This window comes from Rhipicephalus microplus, chromosome X, assembly GCF_043290135.1.
Source record: "Rhipicephalus microplus isolate Deutch F79 chromosome X, USDA_Rmic, whole genome shotgun sequence".
Classification (NCBI taxonomy): domain Eukaryota; kingdom Metazoa; phylum Arthropoda; class Arachnida; order Ixodida; family Ixodidae; genus Rhipicephalus; species Rhipicephalus microplus.
In genome coordinates, this window is record NC_134710.1 from 306,253,603 (window position 1) to 306,276,236 (window position 22,634).

General features: G+C 48.3%; 1 protein-coding gene across 2 annotated transcripts in view; it reads right to left on the bottom strand.

Moving 5' to 3' along the window:
• Positions 1-20,047, bottom strand: part of Pde11 (Phosphodiesterase 11) — a 646,106-nt gene extending 626,059 nt beyond the window's left edge. The window contains exon 1 of one of the 2 annotated variants that reach the window (XM_075879467.1): positions 19,670-20,047. In XM_075879467.1, coding sequence (XP_075735582.1) covers positions 19,670-19,679 — 10 coding nt within the window. In that variant the 5' untranslated portion in view covers positions 19,680-20,047. The remainder of the gene's footprint in view (positions 1-19,669) is intronic. The other variant, XM_075879468.1, reaches the window with a different exon arrangement.
• Positions 20,048-22,634: the final 2,587 nt, after the last annotated feature.

The window sequence follows — 22,634 nt, forward strand, 5'->3', positions numbered from 1 at the left end:
AGATGACTGGCAAAGATCAGACTGACATTTTAGATTTGGCTGATCGCCGATAACTTCGGATCGAGAATCATTACTTTTTTGGGGGGAGGGGGGGGTGTATAATTAGGAATGTGGCCAGAGCAAGTTTAAGGGCAATATTTTTCTACACTTGCCAGGACCGGTTATTTCTGCGACACATCGTACAAGTTGGCTTTTTTGTTTACCACGGGACAGCTTTCACCTCTCCCGTAGTAAAGAACCAAGCGCTCCGAATCGTTGAACGTTATAAATGTGAACGATCTCACAGCGTACTACAGGCAGTTTATGTGTGTTTACAAATAACTATGTAGCTGCTTACGTGTGAGTGCCCTCGTGATCACCCACTTAACTAGGCGCCTAACTAACCAATACAGTATAGGAGGGTAAGATGGATAGACGAATATGACTCGCTGGTCATGACATGAATATTAACACAATCCCGTCACGTACGTCGGCAAACCCTTTTCGCCAGAGACGTGTGGTGCATACCCGAATCGGTATATCCACCTAGGAATGGCGGTGAGAGACATGGATAATTTTAACATTTGAGCATTAAAGAAAGCTGGCATGGGCAGCACTGACCCAGTAAACGCAAAATACAAATGCCAGGGTACCAGCAGGAATCGAACCCAAGCATTATGCATGGTAATTAAGTATTCTACATTAGAGCCACGCCAGGTCATGGAACAACTGTTTACACGGACCCTAATGTTCACGAAACGTCCACTTTGGTTGCAGCGCTGGCTATCAAATTTTATAAACATTACATATGTACTCTTATGATACAGCCATTACGTCGGGTTAACGTCAATTTTAGTAAGGCTCCATTAAGTGAAGTTGTCTTACGTAGCAGTGTCCAGACATACCATCCCCCCGTGCACTAGCGCTTCATATCAGCTTATCAGCTTCTGATGTTGCTAATATCCATGTTGTGTTGGCATCATTACGCGACATTGAACAAATGATTAAATAAAACATGTGGCAGTTTAGTCTGTGCATATATTAGTACGTATCTTTAGCACCCTTTCGTAACGTTAGGCTCAAACAAAAATTGCCACACAGGCACCTTAAATCCACATGATTAGTGTAACACCCATTCCCAAGGTACGTGGGATCTGCCGAACTTTTTTTATTGAAACGCTCTTGCACGATTCTATTTTCAAAATAAAAAGAGGGAGAGCACAAGGGAAAGAAGTGCGGGGGGGGGGGGGGTAACGTGTTTTTAATAGAATAACTAGTACAGCCTGATTAGTCCCTGTGCTACGGGTAGATATTCATATTCATGATGCTGCTCCTGATGAGGATCCTTTTTTGCAGAGTCGCAAAACCTCTATGGGAAATAGGCGACAAACCCGGCAGTCTGATTTGAGAAGTGTTATAATGATAACAAGAAACCAAATACGTAAATAAAGGCATAAATGAAATGCTTACGAAAACGCATTAGTGCGTAAGAACATTAAGTCAGTATATTGCATGAACAGAAAGGCTTGAAGAACTTTCAGGTAATTTAAATAGGCAAAAAATAATATTTAATGGCATGAAAAACATCAATTAAAACAAGAAAGCAAACAAAAGTACGGCCATGTGCCATAAATGAAACATGGCCTCATCTTGGACCTACAGCACCGTAAGGAAGAATATGCTTCCCGACAAATGCACGTGTTTCAATTATTTTTATTTTCTGTTTGGCGCTATAAATAGGAAATAGGAAATTATAGCTCTTTAGAAAAGATAGTATCGCCAACCGCTCTTCACTTAGCGCATCGATTCTGTTTTTTTTATTATGATGGTTGTATGCATTCATTTTATAGTACAAGCTTCAAATTTATTATCTGCGTAGACTACGAATATTTACGTCCCCATCTCTAACCTCCATGCGCACCCACTACAGGCTGTGGTGACCTATTAACATAGACATATGTCACCGAATACTCCTCGGATATTTTCTGTAGAAATTAATACAGATTTCAAAATAAAAATACAAATGCCACAATCATAGCAATGACAAACCCAAAGAGAAACATGTAAGTAAACGTATCAAAAGTCCTATAAAATACGAAAGTGGGTGGTATGCAGTCTTGCCCGAACAGGAATAAATATAAACAAGGAAGAGATACCACTAATATTGATTATCCTAGTATACTTCAATGAAAACGAAGCTATCAAAAAGGCGAAATCATATGGACAACCGCGTAAAAAACGAGCTACTTCAACCCGGGACTTCTCGCACAATAAGCGAGAATCATGAGTCACAAACAGGGTAGTATAGCAAAGAAGTATTAACGATAGCCCCGTCGTGGTGGTCTAGTGGCTAAGGTACTCGGCTGCTGACCCGCAGGTCGCGGGATCAAATCCCGGCTGCGGCGGCTGCATTTCCGATGGAGGCGGAAATGTTGTAGGCCCGTGTGCTCAGATTTGGGCGAGAGTTAAAGAACCCCAGGTGGTCGAAATTTCCGGAGCCCTCCACTACGGCGTCTCTCATAATCATATAGTGGTTTTGGGACGTTAAACCCCACAAATCAATCAATCAAGTATTAACGAAAACGATAATGAATATCAGAGAGATGCGTGAATAAACATATCAAAATGTGATTTAAATCATATCGTGAATGTGGCAGCCTCAGGACAGCACAGCCAGCTGGTGCTGAACCGAAATTTCTCCATACACAAGCACATTCTTGAAGAAAGAGTCGTAGGCGTGCTTTTGTGCAGCCTACGCCATCTGAATGGCCAACTCGCAGATTCACGACAGGATCACCGGGACTGGAGTCGGTATGGGCTGGTAGAACAGGTTCTGGAGGCCAGCGTCACTTAGCATCGAGTGCATAATGGGGAGGACGAATACCGGCGTCGTCTTTCCCGATCCAGTCTGTGCTCAGTCCATCATGATTGTTCCTCCATAGTAGAGTACACCATGCTCTAAATCGTCAAACATTCGTTCTAAACAAGACATCTGGAAGGTAGCCTCATCCATAATAGAGCACAGCGTGCTCTAAATCGTCGGACATTCCTTTTAAACAGGAAATCTGGAACGTAGCGGCGACAGGATCACCAGGATTAGAGTCTGTACGGGCTGGTAGAACAGGTTCTCGAGGCCAGCGTCACTCAGCAGCGAGTACCGGCGGCTTTCCAGATCCAGTCTATGCTCAGGTCATCATTAATGTTCGTCCATAGTAGAGTACAGCGTGCTCTAAATCGTCGAAGATTCCTTCTAAGCACGACATGTGGAAGGTATACCGGCGACAGGATCACCGTCACTGGAATCTGCATGGGCTGGTAGAACGGGTTCCCGAGGCCAGCGTCACTCAGCAGCGAGTGCATAATGGGCAGCACGAATGCCGGCGTCTTTCCGCATCTCGTCTGGGCTCGGCCATCTTTATTGCTCGTCCATAGTAGAGTACAGCATGCTCTAAATCACCGAACATTCGTTGTAAACACGACATCTGGAAGCTAGCGGGGGCTACAAGCAGAAGACAGGTTTAGAAGAAGCATCAAGTCCCTGCCGGCGAAAGCAATCTTGGCGGCGTACTTCAGTACGGGCGTCGGCTTTGGCGTGCCGCAAGTTCTGCGGCAGGAGGTCCCTCAGGCCTATTTACTCGAAGCTGGTGAATGGCAACCGGAACTGGGGGTCACCAACTTCCACTGGAATAGCATCGTACTTGTCGAAGTTGATGCTGGTGGAGATGGTCTAGAAGAGGGTGTCTTCATCCGTGGGTAGAGAGGGTGGCACATCGGGTGCCTCCATTGGCTTTGCGATGTGGCCCTCCCGCTGGCACATGAAACAACACCAGCGCCGGTCACCCCCGTCTCCGGAGTACTCTCCCCCTCGTACGCCGCCAGCATCTGCATTGGGCAGTCGCGGCCCCACTCTTCCTCTTTCCAGGGGTCGTACGAGGCTACCGTGCCTCTTGTTGTCACCATTGTTGTTTTAGCCAGAGCTGGCAATACCATTGGCGTTGCCCCAGCTAGACTGTTGAACACCAGGTCGCCTTTTAGCCGGTGCTCCTCCACCCATGACTGTAGCCACGCTAGCCGCCCTAGCCACGCTGCAGCCATGGCGCATGCCGAAGCCGCCCGCCGTGTAGCCAGACAAAGCATCAGCCATTTAAGACTCACTACCCGCAGCAGACCATGTGACTGCCATGATGATGTCTTGCGATTACCGATTGGCGAAACAGCTGTGCCGTCGGGTCCTCGGTAGCTTCAAACCCGTGTTGAACCTGGGTTCGCACTTCTGTCGTAGTATCTGTGATCCAGCGTGCATAGTCTGTCACCGACTATCACCGATTGGATGCCGTAATGAGGACCAGGACGCAAACAGGTTCGATCTCTCAGCGTCGTCGTCTTCCTTCTAGCTGCTCGGAGCAGCAAGCACGTGCATCGGTCTTCGTTTGCTTCGTCCTAACGCACAACAATATACAACAATGTGTAGAAGCCTTATTATCTAGTCAGCCATACAGGGAACTCAAAATTACGTCATCTGAACTAAGTAAAAAAAGTTACGGGAGTTGTCTTCGCAAAAAGGAAAGATGAAATCAAGTTATACATCAGAAACCGTCAATCAATGTTAATCACTTAAAAACATTAAATGCATGACTTGTTATTATGAAACTCCATTTATCGTAAATAGTACCAGAGAATGGTACAACAGGAAGGAAGACGAACACAGGCGCCATGGCAGACAACTGATTTTGTTTCCTGCTTCCATCCTTTAGAATTGCCTCGTTCCCTCTGTTTCCAGATGTATATCCCCAAAGGTATGGTGACCACGAGCAATTTTAATAAGAAAGAGATGGAGAGAGTTTTCTCCGTAAGTGACGATGTACGGAAGTGAAGGGTAGCAAACTATATGCGTGTTCTGGTTAATTATGTTTACCTACCTTGCCTACCATATTCCCTTTCTTTTGGGTGAGTGCGATAATCCGGTAAAGTCTGCCCAGCCACGCGCCTGACGCTATGACTTGAGACGGTTTTCTCAGCGGTTCACTTTAGGAAATACTTTCCCTTTCACGAAAACCGTGAGACCAACCTCCGTTTCCTCGAACGGATGTAACGCTATCCCTTTCAAAACTGTATTTATACAGTGTATAAAGTGACTACGAATATATTTAGACAGTGTATAGACCGAATTACTTCTGGTAAGGGCATTCAAGCTAGTGAAACTGCTTGCGGTAGGCGCGGTCGCACTAATAAATAGTTGAATGGTTTTACCATCCGTAATGCGATTTTTCTTCGGTTTTTATAGGCTGAGTAATATATGAAGGTGCTTGGCGCGCTATACATAAACGAGCCCCGTTAATTATACGGTTCTTAATAGGTTATTATGGTTTGCTTAGCTTGTCTCTCTTCTTTTATTTTTCTCTTCAAGGCCTCCGTGATCAGTTCCAGTAGTGCGTAGCGGGCACCAATCACACAGGCCGCGTTTGCAACGACACAGCCCAAGTGCCGTACCATACAGTAATATAAACGGTTAAGAGAGGACTCTTCCATAGGCCCCTGCGGCTAGATGTATAAATATTATGTGGCTAAAGTGCCCTTTGTATCGGGTGGACTCGGTATAGGTGTCCTAGTCAAGACTCGCTATAAGCGTCCGTGATTTGGATTTACAGCGCACCAAATAGATGTGGGGAAACTTTGCAGCCTCCGAGATGGCACACCTCAGAAAAGACTATCTCGAAAGCCATTTTGTAATGACTAGGAATATTATAGCCTCCGATACCACTTCTACGTGCGTGCTCGTCTCCGAGGACATACTTAAATCTTCTTTGACGCGTCATTTGCATGCATCGATGAGCTTCGTGTAAGCTCCACTGCTAGAGCGGCAAGCACACGATGCCAGTGAATTAAAACATGAGAACCATTGGAGGAGCGAGAAATCCAGGCGCTGCAGCCGGGATTCGATCCCGTGACCTGCGAGTCAGCAGCCGAGTTTAGCCACTAGACCACCGCGGCGGGGAGGTGGTAGCTTCTTTTAAATGCGAAGCATTTCTAAGCAAACTTCAGCGACTTTGAACGTATCTATCTATCTATCTAGCCGCTTACCTTGGCGTGAACGAAAATTAGCATGGGAGGGTAAGATGGTTTCACAAATATGACGTGCTGGTCAAGACAAGAATAATGTCAAAAGCCCGTCGCGCACGTCGTTAAACACTTGCCGCCAGACAGTGGCATATACCCACGGGCGGGTATGTGCTGCCAGTATGCGGGTATGTGCCACAGGTGATTGACACTTTGTATCTACCCAGGAACGACGAGAACACACATAAGCAATTTTAACACGCGAGCGTTAATAAATACCCGACATCAGTAGCATGGACCCGATGAATGCTAAGACTAAATGTCAGAGTCCCAGCTGGATTCAAACCCAAGCATTTGGCGTGGAAATAAAGTAGTCTACCGCAGAGCTACGCCAGGTCTCGGAACTACTTTTCAAATAGACGCCAATCTCCGTGAAACCTCAATAGTGCTTGCAGCATGTGCTGCCTACCCAATTTTATGAACATTACATCTGTACTCATTTGATACAGCCGTCACGTCGGGTTAAGATCAATTGTGGTTAGATGCCATGCGCTGAAGTTGATTTGTGTAGCAGTGTCCAGGGCCAGCATCTTCGCGAGCATCAGGGCCAAACCTCATAAGCGCGAGAATGCACGCGACAGCGACGAGCGACGCTATGAGCGACGAAACAGGGCGTTCGCGCGACGTGTCGCGTGCTCGTTTTCGCGCGATCGCTCGATTCTCTAGATTTGGAAACCGTCGCTCATCGCCCGGAAGTGCTGGGCTCAAGCAGCCAATAGCGAAATACCGGAAAAGACAAAGACTACATAGGTGCACGTGACCCTGCACGAGTCACGTATGCGCAACAAGAAATAACGCAATGTTTATTACGCATGTGCTTATGAAAAATGCTGCAAGGCAATAATAAACACTTTCCGTTTCATTACACAACAATATATCTTATTTTTAAATTGCATACCGCTCGCTACGCGGTTTTCTTGTTGCGAGTAGACGGCCTCATGCCAGCAACAGTGGAATTCGCTCGCCGAAGCCGTCGCGTGAATGAGGTTTGCCTGCGCTAGCGACTGATCTAGCGAAGCCGATCTACGTCGCGTCGCTTGTCGCTGTCGCGTGCATTTTCGCGCTTATGAGGTTTGGCCTTCAGCGCTGCATGCATATCAGCTTCTGGTGTTGCTAATACGCATGTTATAGTTGGCGTCGTTGTGCAAGTGCAAACAACTGGTTATATAAACATCTGCAACTCTTCAATATATGTCTGTGCGTGCAACAATTGTACATATATGTAGCGCCATTTCATGACGTGTCGGTCAATAAAAAAATTGCAACATGGTCACCTTCCCTCCGCATGCTTCGCATAATGTCGATTCCCAGGTACGCGCGACCCGCCGAATTTTTATTGTTCTAATGTGAATGTGCGCACCATTTTGGTTGAACTTATAATGGTAAGCCGTTTAAAATCTTGCCGGAAATGCATTTTATGCGAGCACACGCTCTTGAAAAAAAGATACCGCGCTTTAAAAAAACAGTACCGCAAAAACGTTAAAGCAGTTCCAACACTTTTTATACTTCAAGTATATAGTCACAACGAAGCCTAGCGACTTCTTGAATTCCAGTATACACTCGAAAACGCCACATTAGTGCTACTCGTATATATGCAGGGAGTGCACTGCATATATACAGCGCACTCAAAGGTGTTGTGAGGCATACAAGAAGGCCAGTGGTCAATGCAATGATGACGTTACTTGATTCAGTTGTTTGTTTGTTTGTGCAGTTATTTATGTTATATCGTTATTCAGTTACTCGTTGATTCAACATTTGAATAAACCAGGTGGTTCAGTCAATGAACATGTCAGAATCTACATCACACAAAGCGACACTGTCACTGAAAATTATCTTAAGGGTACGGCTACCGCACCTGTTTTCGTTAAGGAAGAATATGTGCATCACGATTGTCTGACAATTTATTATATAGCGTGTGCGAAAGAACCTAGTATACACCCATGATTTGTTAAAATTAGTGCTGCAGTTCTCAAGAACACGATATTTAAATTATCTCACCCACAATGACACAAGAGATCAAGTAAGAAGTAGGCAGTTGCGTGGCGACTACTGCAAAAACACACCAACCCAAATCCAGTTATATTTCGTCTCTGTTATCCAGATCTTCATTCGACGGTTCAATGTAGGGCGCGCGATGCAAGAGCAACACTGGGTCACATGGTATGGGAGTGCTCGATCTAATACGACGAAGTTCACAGGAATCACGAGGAGGTTGTTTCAAACTACACGGCGTACTATGGAGGCGACTCTGCTGAACTCCACATTGAAAGACCAACTCTGGGCCATCTGGCGAGCCGAGAAAGCCGCCAGAGCCCAATTTGATTGATTGATTGATTGATTTGTGGGGTTTAACGTCCCAAAACCACCATTAGATTATGAGAGACGCCGTAGTGGAGGGCTCCGGAAATTTTGACCACCTGGGGTTCTTTAACGTGCACCCAAATCTGAGTACACGAGCCTACAACATTTCTGCCTCCATCGGAAATGCAGCCGCCACAGCCGAGATTTGATCCCGCGACCTGCGGGTCAGCAGCCGAGTACCTTAGCTACTAGACCACCGCGGCGGGGTGACACAGTGCCAGACAAAGTGAGCCACATTTCTGAGGTGGGTTGATGTTTCCCTAGCCCTCACGAATACCAGCACGAAACAGTTGTTTCGTGTTAGTATTTCTATCCCACCCGCCACCCCACCCCTACCCTCACCCCACCTCTTCTTTTTTTTTTCGCAGCACATTGAAAAAAATTTCCCGTTTTCATTAGAATTATACATATGCTTCGCCTGTCTCTATTAGAAACATAGACATGTTTTTATTATGTGTTAAGGTGACACAAAAAGTTGACTGAATGCGTCAAAGTATGTGACTGGATGTAAGAAACGTCCGATTCTCAATCGTACAATAAAAGCGTGACCAATCAGTACTCCGTTTCTTCCAAAGCGAACCAAATTCTTTTGCGATCCCTACTGTACAGTTACCAAATTACTCTGTCTTGGTAAGCATGTATACGAAATTTAAGCTTTTGGTAAATTATTTTCATTCCGTACGCACAATACACACACGCACGCACACACACACACACACACACACACACACACACACACACACACACACACACACACACAACACTATATATAAATAGAAGAAACCGTTGGCCGCACGCAAAACCGTGAAGCGAGCGCTGCGGGCAAGTACCATGACGTCACGATGGGCATGAAGAGGCCTTCAGCTATAGCGTAGTTGGTGTTGGGCTGAGGACCACTCCCAATCAACTTCGCTGGACTTTAAATAAAGTTGTTCCATTCCGTGACCCACTTCCACAACATGGTATCAAACTGGTGTCATTCTCACGCTTAACATACGCCTGTCTCTCATTCTTCTCTGTTCTTTTTTGCTCTATCGCTTGCTCAGCGAATGCAGCAGTAGCTCACACAGCATGCCATACATGCCAGCACTGAATCAATCAGCCGCCTCCCCAACTACAGCACGCTATATGGAAATGCTACACAGAACCACTTACATTCTAAGAGAAAGTCTTATTCTGATACACGTATTTCGTCGTTTCGTTTCATTCCGTTCAAAAAAGAAAGAAAGAAAGGAAGAAAGAAAGAAAGGAAGAAAGAAATAAAGAAAGAAAGAGAAAAAAAGAAAGAAAGAAAGAAAGAAAGAAAGAAAGAAAGAAAGAAAGAAAGAAAGAAAGAAAGAAAGAAAGAAAGAAAGAAAGAAAGAAAGAAAGAAAGAAAGAAAGAAAGAAAGAAAGAGCAAATTCGGCAGATCCCACGTACCTGAGAATTGACATTATGCGAAGCATGCGGAGGGAAGGTGAGCCTGTTGCAATTTTTTATTGAGCGACACGTCATACTGACGCTAAATACATGTACAAATGTTGCACGTACAGAAATATGTTGAAGAGTTGCAGAGGTTTATATAACTAGTTGTTTGCACTTGCGCAACGATGCCAACTAGAACATGCGTATTACCAACACCAGAAGCTGATATAAAGCGCTGATGCTCGCGAAGATGCTGGCCTTGGACACTGCTACATAAATCAACGTAGCGCATGGCATCTAACCACAATTGACGTTAACCCGACGTGACAGTTGTACCAAAGGAGTACAGATGTAATGTTCATAAAATTGGGTAGGCAGCACGTGCTGCAAGCACTATTGAGGTTTCACGAAGATTGGCGCCTATTTGCAAAGTAGTTCCGAGACCTGGTGTAGCTCTGTGGTAGAATGCTTCATTTCCACGCAAAATGCTTGGGTTCAATTCCAGCTGGAGCCCTGACATTTATTCTTTGCATTCATCGGGTCGACACTACCAATGTCAGGTTTTTCTTGACGCTCGCGCGTTAAAAATGTCCCCGTGTGTTCTCGTCGTACCTAGGCAGACACTGTCAATCACCTGTGGCACATACCCGCATACCAGCGGCATGCATGCCCGCCCGTGGGTATGTGCCACTGTCTGACGGGACGTGTCTGACGACGTACGCGACGAGATTGGGACATTATTCATGTCTTGACCAGCGCATCATATCCGTCAGACTATCTTATACCCTCCCATGCTAATTTTGGTTCACGACAAGTTAAGTGGGTGACCACGAGAGCCCCCAAACGTAAGCGGATAGATAGATAGATAGATAGATAGATAGATAGATAGATAGATAGATAGATAGATAGATAGATAGATAGATAGATAGATAGATAGATAGATAGATAGATAGATACGCTCAATGTCGCCAAAGTTTGCCAAGAAATTCTTCGCATTTAAAAAGAAAGAAAGGACGGAAGAAAGGACTTGGGGGAGGGGCCTCCAAGGAAGGACATCCGTCGATCCGGCAAATGCGACCATGTCCTGGTCGAAGCTCCGCGAGCGGATAGATTCGCACATGACTCCATGCTACGCGCGCACGCCTTTGCAGGAGAATTTCCGCGCGGCGTTTGACGCCACAGCTCGGAGGGAAATGCTGCAATACACGGCTACGCCGTCAGGCGGTGCATAGCACATACCGAAGCGTACAGGAAAACAATGACGGCATACAAAGGTTGGCGCCTACCGCCTATGGCTGCAGCGATATGCAGGTATCTGTGGCACGTTGGAAGCTGTCGTATATGCGAGGCACAGAAAGTGTACATTTGTGAAAGGAAAGAATTGCCATCGAGCCGTTTTCGCGAAACGAGGTTGCACAAGAAAACCCAAACCTTCTGGACAGAAAGAAAGCTTCTCGGCTGACGAAAAATTCGCCATGGTTAAGGACATGAACCTTAGACCAACGCCGTGCTGGGGTGGTCAATCTACCCAGAGAACTAACCAGGCGTGTAGCAAATGGCAGCGCGATGGCAAATTATTCAACAACACACGTGTACTAAATATAGTACATCAGGTCTGTCTTGCCCTAATATACATGCTACGCGTAAGTCAATAATCAATTAATAAAGAGCTTGACACACACACACACACGCACACACACACACGCACACGCACGCACACACGCACACACACACACACACACACACACACGCACGCGCGCGCGCACGCACGCGCTCTGTGCGATTTTGTGAATGTGTATGATGAGGGGGTTGAATCTGTTCTCATTATGAACTTCAAAATGGTGAATGCGAAATCCTATGATTATACCCAGTTTTATTCTTACATTCAAGTATGCCACCAGTTTTTTTTTTATTTAAATGAAGGAGAAAAAGGCAAATGAATGTCTCTAAGACTCCACGTATATATAGCGATGTAACAGAAGCACCCCCGCTTGAGTCCTTTTTTCTGCGTCCTCCATCATTTCAAAAAAGAAAAAAAAGCAGCAATGAAGTGACTGCACGATTGCGTCACCGGTATGTGCAACACAGTGAGACTATCGCCCAACGGTATAATGAAGATGAAAAACTCCGGCGTTTTTTTATATAGACACAACAGAACCACATACCACGTAACCCACAAGCTCATGTTTGTTAAATCTCACTTAGCGCCGCTGAACCCCCTCCCCCCCCCCATACTGTACGACAACTTTATGAGCAAATGAACTAACATCTACACAAAACACACATAGCAGTCTGACGGAGTCATTCGAATTTAAGGCCGATTGTATAGCGTATACGGGGTGTATACAGTGCTCGCCTGCGGCGCGCTCAGACGACAAAAGGCTCGTACGTACATGGCATACTGCACCTTTATACGGCACTCGAAATAAAAATAGAACAATACCATGAAGTGCATCGGATGTCTCAATGGCTCCCCGTTCAGCCGTATACGCCCGGGTGACCGACAAACAGGCGGCCGGCGAATAAGAAAGCACCCGTGCGGAAGCACTAAACTGGCTGTTTGAATCGATTCACGGGCACGCTCGGAGGCTTTCGAAAGGCCCACTGTAACCAGGAGTCGCGAATTCGTACACAACAGTGTAGGAGTAAACGACAGTCGCTTCAGAGGCCCGCGCGCCCCATGCCCTGTTTACCGATTGGTACAGTGCGTAGCTCCTCGAGAACGGGCTAAACGAGGACGGCGGGCCTGATCTCGCGCGTCTCTAATAAATGGCTTTTTTTTTTCAAAGGGGAAAGCGCAGTTCCGTTCCTGCCTCTCTCTCAATGGAGGGCACCTCCACAATTCTGCGCAGGGGATGGGGGTAAGGAGGGATTAAAAATAACATCAAAATTATATAGATAGAGAGAGGGGGATGAGGAGAGAGAGGCGCAGGGACAGCCACATTCGGAAGTAAGGAGGAGATAGGAAAGATGGACACGGTCGCAGAAGTCCGAGGACGGGGCACCACTGAGAGAGAGCTCTTGTCGGCGTCAGGAGATGGCGTAGGGCGAGCCAGTCGGCCAGAGCTGTTGTCAGAGATCGCGGAGGCGGCGTTCCTTAGCTGCACGCGTTGACACAAACCCAGATCGATCGCCGTTTGCCGTCACATTCTCTTACTCTTATCCTCATATATCCTCACGAAGTCTATAGCTTTTCATCGTATACCTAAACGTCGGATGGAGTGATGGTGCCACCGAAAGAGGACGGTTGCCAAAGACACCTGTCAACGCACAAGAGGCTGACAGGAGCTGTTGCTATACTGCAAGTCATCCATACACAAACTCCTCCGCTGTGTACAATCACGTTAACGGGGACGAGCGAATACAGGCCACAACAATGCGTAGCGAATCTCTCGCTCAGTTTGTCTTCCTTGTAGCATACGCACCACCGAATGCCGACTTGCCAAGCGATACCGCAGTATGCTGTAGATCAAAGTTCGGATCTAAAAGAAACCATTTTCTTCGAGAGTACTGTTTGCCGTTGGCCGGCTGCCTTCACTAGTATTACGATAACTGGCTGACGCGCGCTCTTAGCAACCGCTCACACGTTCTTTCGCTATCCGGGCTTTCGACGCACGCGCGTGTGAAGTAAACGAGTGCGTGTTTGAACATTTGAGCGCATCTCTATCTTCCTTCCAGGTGCGCTTATGCAACCGGGTGCCCAAATAATAGAAGCAGCAACGTCAATGAGAGGCTACTACATGTTTAGTGGCGGATTTCTGGGCGTGGCCTCGAAAGCTCGCTGTTTTACGCACGGGTATAATGAGATCACGAAAAGAGCATTACGGACACATTCACTTCAAGTCAGTTGAAAGAAATTCAGCGAAAAACTGGTTAAATTTATATGAAACTATCAGAGTTCAGAGGAACAATACTCACACAAGGAATATTATGTATATAACAAGGTGAATGGGTAAGGGAAGAGGATACCAGGAGCAGGGGCATGAGCCGTCTGAACACATGTGTACGGCTCGTTCCTCTCCTCGCAAAAAAAAAAAGAAACATCACCACACAAAAATTTGATGCCATCGATGATTGAATCGTTCGTTACCGAATACCCACTATACCGCAACGAAACGTGCTTGACTCTAAAGTGAACATTAAAAATTTTTGAACAGTTATTGAAGCAGCTTCTCGGGCCAAATATTTTAAAAAGTACTATAAGTAGCGCCACATAAACGGCAACAACTTATGTTATTAGTAACATCAATCTGAGCTCAAGAGCTTTTTTTTTTTCAAATTTTTGGTTCAAGTTACATCCCATATATGCTACGCCTTTTCCTTCCAGCGTATTCCCGGCAGACCTATTGGAGAAGGCAGTTCATTAATGGAAGAGATCGCTTGCCAACGACACGCTTCTTGCATTAGAACGAAATCAGGGTCCGCATTTGCAAGGAATTTCGTTCTCAAGCAATCTTTGGCGTAGAGGCCATCCGCTTTCGCCAATGTCCTCTGAAATATATCACACTATAGTGTAAGCTGCTGTGTTCACTAACACATGCACCAAGTTCACGACAGAAAATAGACAGCTTATCTGCATGTGCACTATTCCATGCCTGACATGGCACCAAAGCCTTGAAGCTGATGTACTTTTACGAACAATTCTAAGCGCGCAGGCGTGCGCGCGTTCGTGTGAGAGAATGCGGGTAGGCCCCAGAATGTGCAGTAACAGCGCGGAAACTCTCACCAGGTACAGCAGCGTACACTCGTAAAGAGCAATGTCCCATGACAGTGCCAGTACGGCATATAGCTGACCAGTCCGCATCCCGGTATATATATATATATATATATATATATATATATATATATATATATATATATATATCGTGTGTGTGTTTAATGAACAATAAATTAGAATAACAAATTCCGAAGCACCCGACCGGGGATTCGAACCAGCGACCCCTCTCTCCTCAGGGCACAGCCATAGATAGCTATTTATATCCAACATTTACAGCTGCCGCTACGCAGACCTCGGAAGAGCTTGAGCATGTTCTAAGCTACGCAATCGTCTTACATCTTTCAACTTGAAACCTGCTCTTGGGACGCGCGAGAAAATGTGGCCCTTTTCTGTACCCACTCGCGATGTCGAAAAAAAAAAAAAAAGAACGCCAGGCCGAGCATAAATGAGACGCCACCGCGTGGTAGGAGATGCGTGGCAGGAGATCCACGCGTCACAGTCCAAGAGAAAAAAAAATAGCAGCATATCCACGGAGTGAATGATGATGAGTTGGGCAAAGCGTCCATCAGTCCGTCCGCGCTTCCGTCCCCCCGTTCGTTCTTGCTTCCGTCCATTCGTCCGGCCAGCCGGCTGTGTGTCCGTTTGTCTGTGCATCCGTCCGTGCGTCCATCCGTTCATGCGTCCGTCCGTGCATCCACCCGACCAGCCGCCCGTGCAGCCATCCGTCCGCCCATCTGTGCGTCCGTCCGTCCATGCGTCCTTCCGCGCGTCATACAGACAGACGACGGACGGACGTGGCCAGCGGATGATTCACGATTTGCGGATAAAACCCTTCGAATAAGCTTCGTCTCACTCATCATCATTCACTCCGTAGATATACTGTGAGGTGGTTACAACATACATGCATACATACAGGTGACGACCGAGCCACGCCTTAAGGAGCTTTGCTCCTAAAAATTAAGATATTTTTGTACCTGGGGTGCCAAAGCTGAATGAAGTGCGAGGCTGGGCAACCTTCTTTGTCTCTCCTCAGCTTTCTTTTGATGTCCTCTTTCCACGACCTGCCCAAATAGCGGGATTCCTATAGGAGCGCGTGTCCCCGCTCTCGTTCAACCGCTCGCCGTTGGTGACGCTACCTTATAACCTGTTCGTCTGCTGGCTGTTTGGACGGCACTGGATAGTAACAAAGCCTGCATTTTGTTAAGCACTACCGCCATATATGTGACTGTTCCTGCAAACTCATAGGGCTGTTAAAGTAAGCTATTCAGCATGCTTAAGTATCCATTGCACACTGGTTGACTAACGTGCGCAGCCGTGGACTTTCATAGTGTGTAAGACAGCCTATACGGTCTGTCACGTCCATTCATTTTCAAGAAATTGTTTTGGATCACATCTAGTATACTCATTTCGTAGTTATTTTTCATTGATGCCTAATAATTACACAATGTAAGGGCTGATTGATTGATCTGTGGGGTTTAACGTCCCAAAACCACCGTATGATTATGAGAGACGCCGTAGTGGAGGGATCCGGAAATTTCGACCACCTGGGGTTCTTTAACGTGCACCCGAATCTGAGCAAACGGGCCTACAACATTTCCGCCTCCACCGGAAAAGCAGCCGACACAATGAAAGGGCTTTATTGGCCGAAATATGACCACAAATGCCGAAGCTGACGTTAGTGAACAGGTGCTCACTAGCGCCACTCCGCTCGTAGGTTATGCCCTTGGAGGTGGAATGTATACGTGAACGAGACGGGGGTGCTGGAGAGGGGACTTCTGGGCAGGTCAGGAGTACAGTAGGTCCTGATCGTTCGTTTTTTTGTTGTTTCTGCCTTTCTCTCTCTTTATTTCTTGATTAATTGTCCTTATTATTTATGTCCCTTCTCTTTTCTTCCTTAAGTGCTTCCTGTTCTTTCTATTTTATACGTTGTTCTATTTCATACGTTGCCTAGGAGAATACTTCTCCTAGGCGCTATGTTATTCATGATTTTCTCTGCACTACGCCAACCAACGACAACAGCACGCAATCGCGGCATACTACAACATAATCCGGCCCCCTAAAGTACTCGCAAGATAAAGGAATATCTCAGAGCGTCGGGGTCTGCATGGTAGACACGTGCAGCGTGCTGCTCAAACGCGTAACAGCGGTAGTTGTTCGTTCACGGTTGTCTCTACCTGTGTGTTTTTTTCGAGCGTCCTTCTCTGCGCTTCAGCGATGCGTTGCAAGTTTCGAACAGTGCTTGTCGTTCTTCGCGTGGCATTCCTATTTCCCGCTATCGCGTTCATTTGTTCGCCCTTGCAGCAACAAAGCTAAGTTCTTTCGCTTTGTGGTCATCTACAAGAACCCACACACGGACAAAACAAAGTGATAATGCATGACAGGATGAAATACTGACTTCCTGCATACATATAGCGACGTCAACTTACTGCAGTAGTTGTTAGTCGCACTTCCGTTTTGCGACTCGCAGTAGCATCAAGCGCATTACGATATGGGCTGGATATGACGATGCTCGTTTAATTGCGCGCCAAAGAACCGTAATTTTGTCAAATATTACTCCGGCGTCTCACACAGTGTCCCATATCACGTCGCATCTGTTGCTTTACGACACAAAACACGTTATGCTATATTCAGTACTGATATGTGATAAACATGAAGCAATTATGCACATCTATCTTTCTCTCTCGCACCCACAAACACACACACGCGCGCACCCACGCACATTTGTACATCTGACCTGCGAAGCAGCCGTAATCCAAATGTAGCAGCGCCAACGTTGAAAACGAACAATAAGCGGCACGAAATTGTAGCAAGCGAGGGCAGCGCATGTTCTCGAATCGACGGTGCATCATTCGCTAAGGTATTGGATGTACGCATTTAATGATGGACAAGCAGGGAGTGTAATGTCGAACTTTAAAGCGTCGATTTCACTTTCATGTCCAGCGCGAAGCGTAGGAAGCGACTGTTGCTGCAGCATGGTATATGCAGAGTTTGTAGTCTCACGGGGGGGTGCAAATCGTCAGAGTGCAAGCACCGCCGATCTGCAACGAATGGGATCCGCACTATCGGTAACCTATAAGACTGTCCGGAACCGGCTTATCCTGTTCCTTGACACATTAAATAATAAAGGCGGCCGCCCGATGACAACGAAAAGCTTCATGAATGCAATTCCTGCCTCTGAGATAATGATTCACTGACAAATTTTATTGATATTGTTGTCAAGTACTGTTGGTTACTGACTGCCTAACTAATGACTTAGTTTATCTTCAACAAAACGAAACAAGCGTATGAATGGTGAACACGATGTAATGCTCATTGTGCCCTATAGGCGCTCAGTTCACCCGGTCACCCACCACCTTTTCTTTCAGAGTATATTTCAAAATTGTTTAAAGGAGCGAAAAAGACGTGGCCGCCTCTTTGCAGAGCTGACCCCCCCCCCCCCCCCCTCCACCACCACCGCCCGAGGATTAAGAGCAATCTGCGACACCTCCCCACCTTCCATTGAGAGAGAGCACCGCTTTTCTGCCGCAAGGTCTCATCAATTAAATGCAGAAATAAAGACGTTTCACAAGAGAGAGGCACGCGAGCGTGGACGCTCCCGAACCGCAGCTGTATGCAGCATGGTCTCACGTCGGGAAAGCCTAAATCGAGGCGCCAAAACGCCGTCATAAAAAGAGATGCGCGCGCAAACTTTGTTTGTGGTGACTTCTATATTTCTTGTGCACTTGCCAGATCCCGTTCTTGAATACATGACTTGCGATGAGTTTTCGATATGAGCTAAGCTGCCAGATGGCGTTCCGTGTGCCATATATATAGCATTCGATTCTGGCAGATGGTGCGTAGCATCGGTGTTTTCGAGCTAAACGAAAATAGCCGAGATTTTTCTTAATTCTTTATTGATTGACAGAGCGTAGGCTAGTTCATCGTTTGATCGCAAATACTTGTATCGGTGCTACGAGATGACGTTACGCATTGGTCGAAAAGGAAAATGCACGCACGCACACACCACACGTACGCAAGCACACGGGAGGGAAAAAAAATCAATCAAGATGTACGGCAGCATCAAGGGAAAATTGAAGAAAGCCCTGTACGTGTCGAGCTTCGTATGTACAGCCTTTCGTCTCTTACGAGGCTGGTCACGCGATATTTGTCCCTGGTTTAAAAGTCGAGTCGCGTGTGACTCGCAAGTCCGGAGTTTTATAGCTTTTCCTCGTCCCGGTTCCCGCGCTCTCTTGCGAGGACGCAGTTAGCATGCGTGTACGCCTGCGCACTGTGCCACCTCATTCCTTAAGAACTAGTTAGCTGTGACGCCGAAGCACGATCAGTTACAAACATCAGTGTCGATGCGATGATTCAGCGGCGAAAGACGGCAGCACCGCCTCGCGCAAGGAGCCCCGGCGCATTGAGAAACCGAAACCAGACGGACGACCGAAGCAGACGATATGTTTACACCCGCCACAAGCCGTTGTAAACACGAGCGATTCCTCCTCTTGGCGTTGCGTGTGCGTGCGTGTAGTTTTTTTTTTTCCTTTCCTCCAAACACACAGACGCACACACATGCACCCAAGGACTTCGCAATCTTAGGAGACAGCTTAAAAGAAGCGGCATTTTCCAGAGAAGGCGCAATAAAAGGCAGAGAGCCCTGCCGCAGCTGTCAACCGCTCTAAGTGCAGCAACAGCTGTGTGAGAGTAGACGACGCACAGCAACAACAGCGAACTAAGCTGGCGCGGCTAACGTCTACGTTCGCGGTGCAAACACAAAGAGAAAACGGAATGCAGAAGGAAACACTGCACGAAGCACGTCACGCCAAGAACATCCCTTTCGTGGCGTGCCCTCTCGCCGTACAGTGTGGTGGTATTTTCCAAACGCGCGTCGTAACGCAGACGACCTCGCACATGCGGTTTGCTAGCGAAGACGTCAAGCCAAGATACCAAGACGTCGTCACTGCGAGGGAAATGTGGTCGAGCCAGCGGCTGCCGTCGTTCCTTATCGCCGGCGGGGTACTGAGACGGCTGCAGCGACGGATACCGGAGAGGGTGTGTCGAATCGCTACCGCGTGCAAGTGAGCGGCGGGACGTCGAACGAAACTCACCTGGCAGCATGGCGTGCGATGGCAGAGTTGCTTTCGCTCGTTCAGTAGCGGACTGCCGGCGGATGTAGAGACGAAGAAGCGCCGATTATCCCTGCACTTCGAGGGTTGTCGCTGGTGGTGTGCCAGACGTCCGAGGAACGCCAAGTGGCCCGATAGTCGAGCTGTCTTGCCGACGGAGACTCAAGTTCTCAACGCATGCACGCGGAACAAGAACAAGGTTCACGGCGTGGGCTGAGCGTGTTCGGCCCGAGCCGACGCGAGCACTGTCATCCGAGTTCGCCCTCGTCGAGAGGAGCGCGGTACACGCCGGCAAGTGGGTCGGGTCACCTACGAGTTGCCGAAGCGAACTTGCCGGGCTCGCACGGCAGAAGAGCTAAACGCGGCGCCGAGAGCACCCGCGTTCACACTCGGCGGGGTCGGCAACATGCGCTTATGTGGCGCCATCTCCCGTTAATCGCGGCAGCCACAACGCGGTCGTCTGCTGCGGCCCGCTTTCGCAACACAGCGTGCTGTGGGCCTTTCGGTGGAACGAGCGTTTTCATTTTTACAATTTTTTTTCTCTGCGCAGTGCCAAGTTGGGCGTCAGCCTCCTATGCATCGTTGACGCGAGTTGAGCAACGTCGTTCATTCTACTTTTTTTTTTTTTATTGCTAGATTCGCGGATAGAAAAAGCAGTCTCGTCGTTTCGGAAGCTTAGCAGCAGAGTGAAGGAAGCAGTGATCGTGCCCGTTCCGAGAATCCTCCTCTCCGAAAGTATAGGGCGCCGTTGGGGGAGCCAATTTCGCGAAACTTGTTAAAACTCTCTTCACCTGAAGGCTCGGATCAATCGTAATGATGACGCAGCCAGTCACAGTGTTCGCGAGCTTCCCAGAAAATGTCCACGTCAGGAAGAACAATTTCAACAAGATACGAGAACGCTGTTTGCGAAGATGCATATGGACAAGGTTACAACAATTTGCTTCAGTGTTGGAATTCGAAATGGGGATGGGATGACCTCGTCATATTTATGATTAATCTAGGAGTAATCTAGGATTAATCTAGAACTGGTGGTCAGCCAAGCGACATAAATGTTCGCTTAAAGTACACTATTTTACCATTCTTTATTTACCATGTAGACATTTCAACATTCCTGAGAGTCGATAAATTATGGAACGTTACTACACCCGAAGCTTCGTACTTATGTGCTGCGCGTGGCGATGCAAGGCCGATGAGATTTCAAGCAAGGAGGACGTGTTTTTTTGCGCTCCCGTCCTCACCCCGAACTTCGCTCCGCGCTCCTCGCGCGCAGCCCTTTTAAGGGCTACTTATGGCACCTCGGCGAGGCACCAGAAGAAGAACTACGCAGCAGGATGCCGTTCCGGCAGCCTCGGCATCGTCCTCGATGCCAACTCAGCAGCAGCAGCAGGCCCCAGCCAAGCCAGCCAGCTCCAAAATACCCCTGCCGCAGAAAGCCAGCAACCGTCAAACTGCTGCTGTCTCCGCGGCTTCGAGCAAAGGGAAGGCGAATACCGAACCTAGCTCGTCTCCTGCCACGGCCGTGGCTATCTGCGAGGGATACCCCCCTAGCAGCAACACTTCCTCATCTCTTTCAACCACTCCGGCCGCCGAGCAAACGGCGTCTGGCTCCAGCGAGCGCGGCGTGTCCCCATGCACGCTCCCGCGTTCCGACGGTCCTCAACTTGTTGACGACCTTCCTCCGATTGGATGTGCGGCCACCATCATCTTTCGGCCTGTCGGGAAGAAGGCTAACTTCCTGGCTGCTTCGAGGGATGCAATCGCCGCCTTCCTTTCGGGATTTCCAGCCACCAAGCGAGTGCGGGTGAATTTCCGGCGCAACCTTGTTGCTGTGGACAGCCATCCCAACTCCGATCCTACTGCCCTACTCCAGGTCGGAACGATTTGTACAACCAAAGTCCGAGCCAAACTACTCGACCTCAACACCTGCGTTGGCATGGTTTTCGGAGTGGACCCCACGATCCCCTTCGAGGACCTCGCCGACAACCTTGCCTCACCCGTGCCCATCGTGTCCGGTGTACGCAGAGGCAACTGCCTCAACCTGACTTTCGCTGGGACTACTGTTCCACCGGATATCCTGCTCTACAAGCAAAGGCGCCCAGTTCGACCCCGACAGCCCCGGCCTCTGCAATGCTCCCGTTGCGGCCGCTTCGGGCACGCAACCGCCACCTGCTATCGGGACGAACGGTGCCTGCGCTGCGGCCTCAAGCACGCCCCAGAGTCGTGTGCAGCACACCCCCGTTGCTTAAACTGCGGCGGGAAACACCCTGCAACCGAGCCCCGCTGTCCAGCCTGGCAAGTTCATCGCAGGGCTGCGGTAATCATGGCCTCAACTGACGGCACGGTGACTCGCCGCCAAGCCCTGCAGCACGCCAGGACCCCTGGCAGCAACCCCTCCATCATCAAGGGTCGCTCCTTCCGGGATGCGCTCGTCGGTACCTCCGACACCACGTCGGATACCGCCCCTTGTCCTGCAACGAGTGCGCCCGTCGTCCCCACAACAACGACGACTGCCCCGCTCTCGGCCACAACTCAGCCGGCCCCAACTGTCGTCCAAAAGCGCTCGACAGTGACGCAGACACCGCGCGCTTTTTTGCAACCGCCGGTTCCCGTCACCGTCAACACAAGCGCAACGATGGAGCCTGCTGCTGCAACCTCGCAGCAACCTGAGGACCAAAAAAGGAACGACCACCTGATTGCCCTCGCTAAGGCACTTGGAAGGGCGCTCAGGGCCCTACCACTTGGATATGACCGAAATGTGGCTTCTTGGGCCCTCTTCACCTTTGAGGCTTGTGCGCAACAGTTCGGAATTAACCTGCAGGACACACCCGGGTATCAAGAATCCGGGGCCGCCTCGGGTCCGTTATAAATCGTGCACATCACTGTGCCACTGGCCTTCTTGGTGGTAAGTCCCAGACGGTTGCGTCTGGCATACTTTATTTGCGCGTAG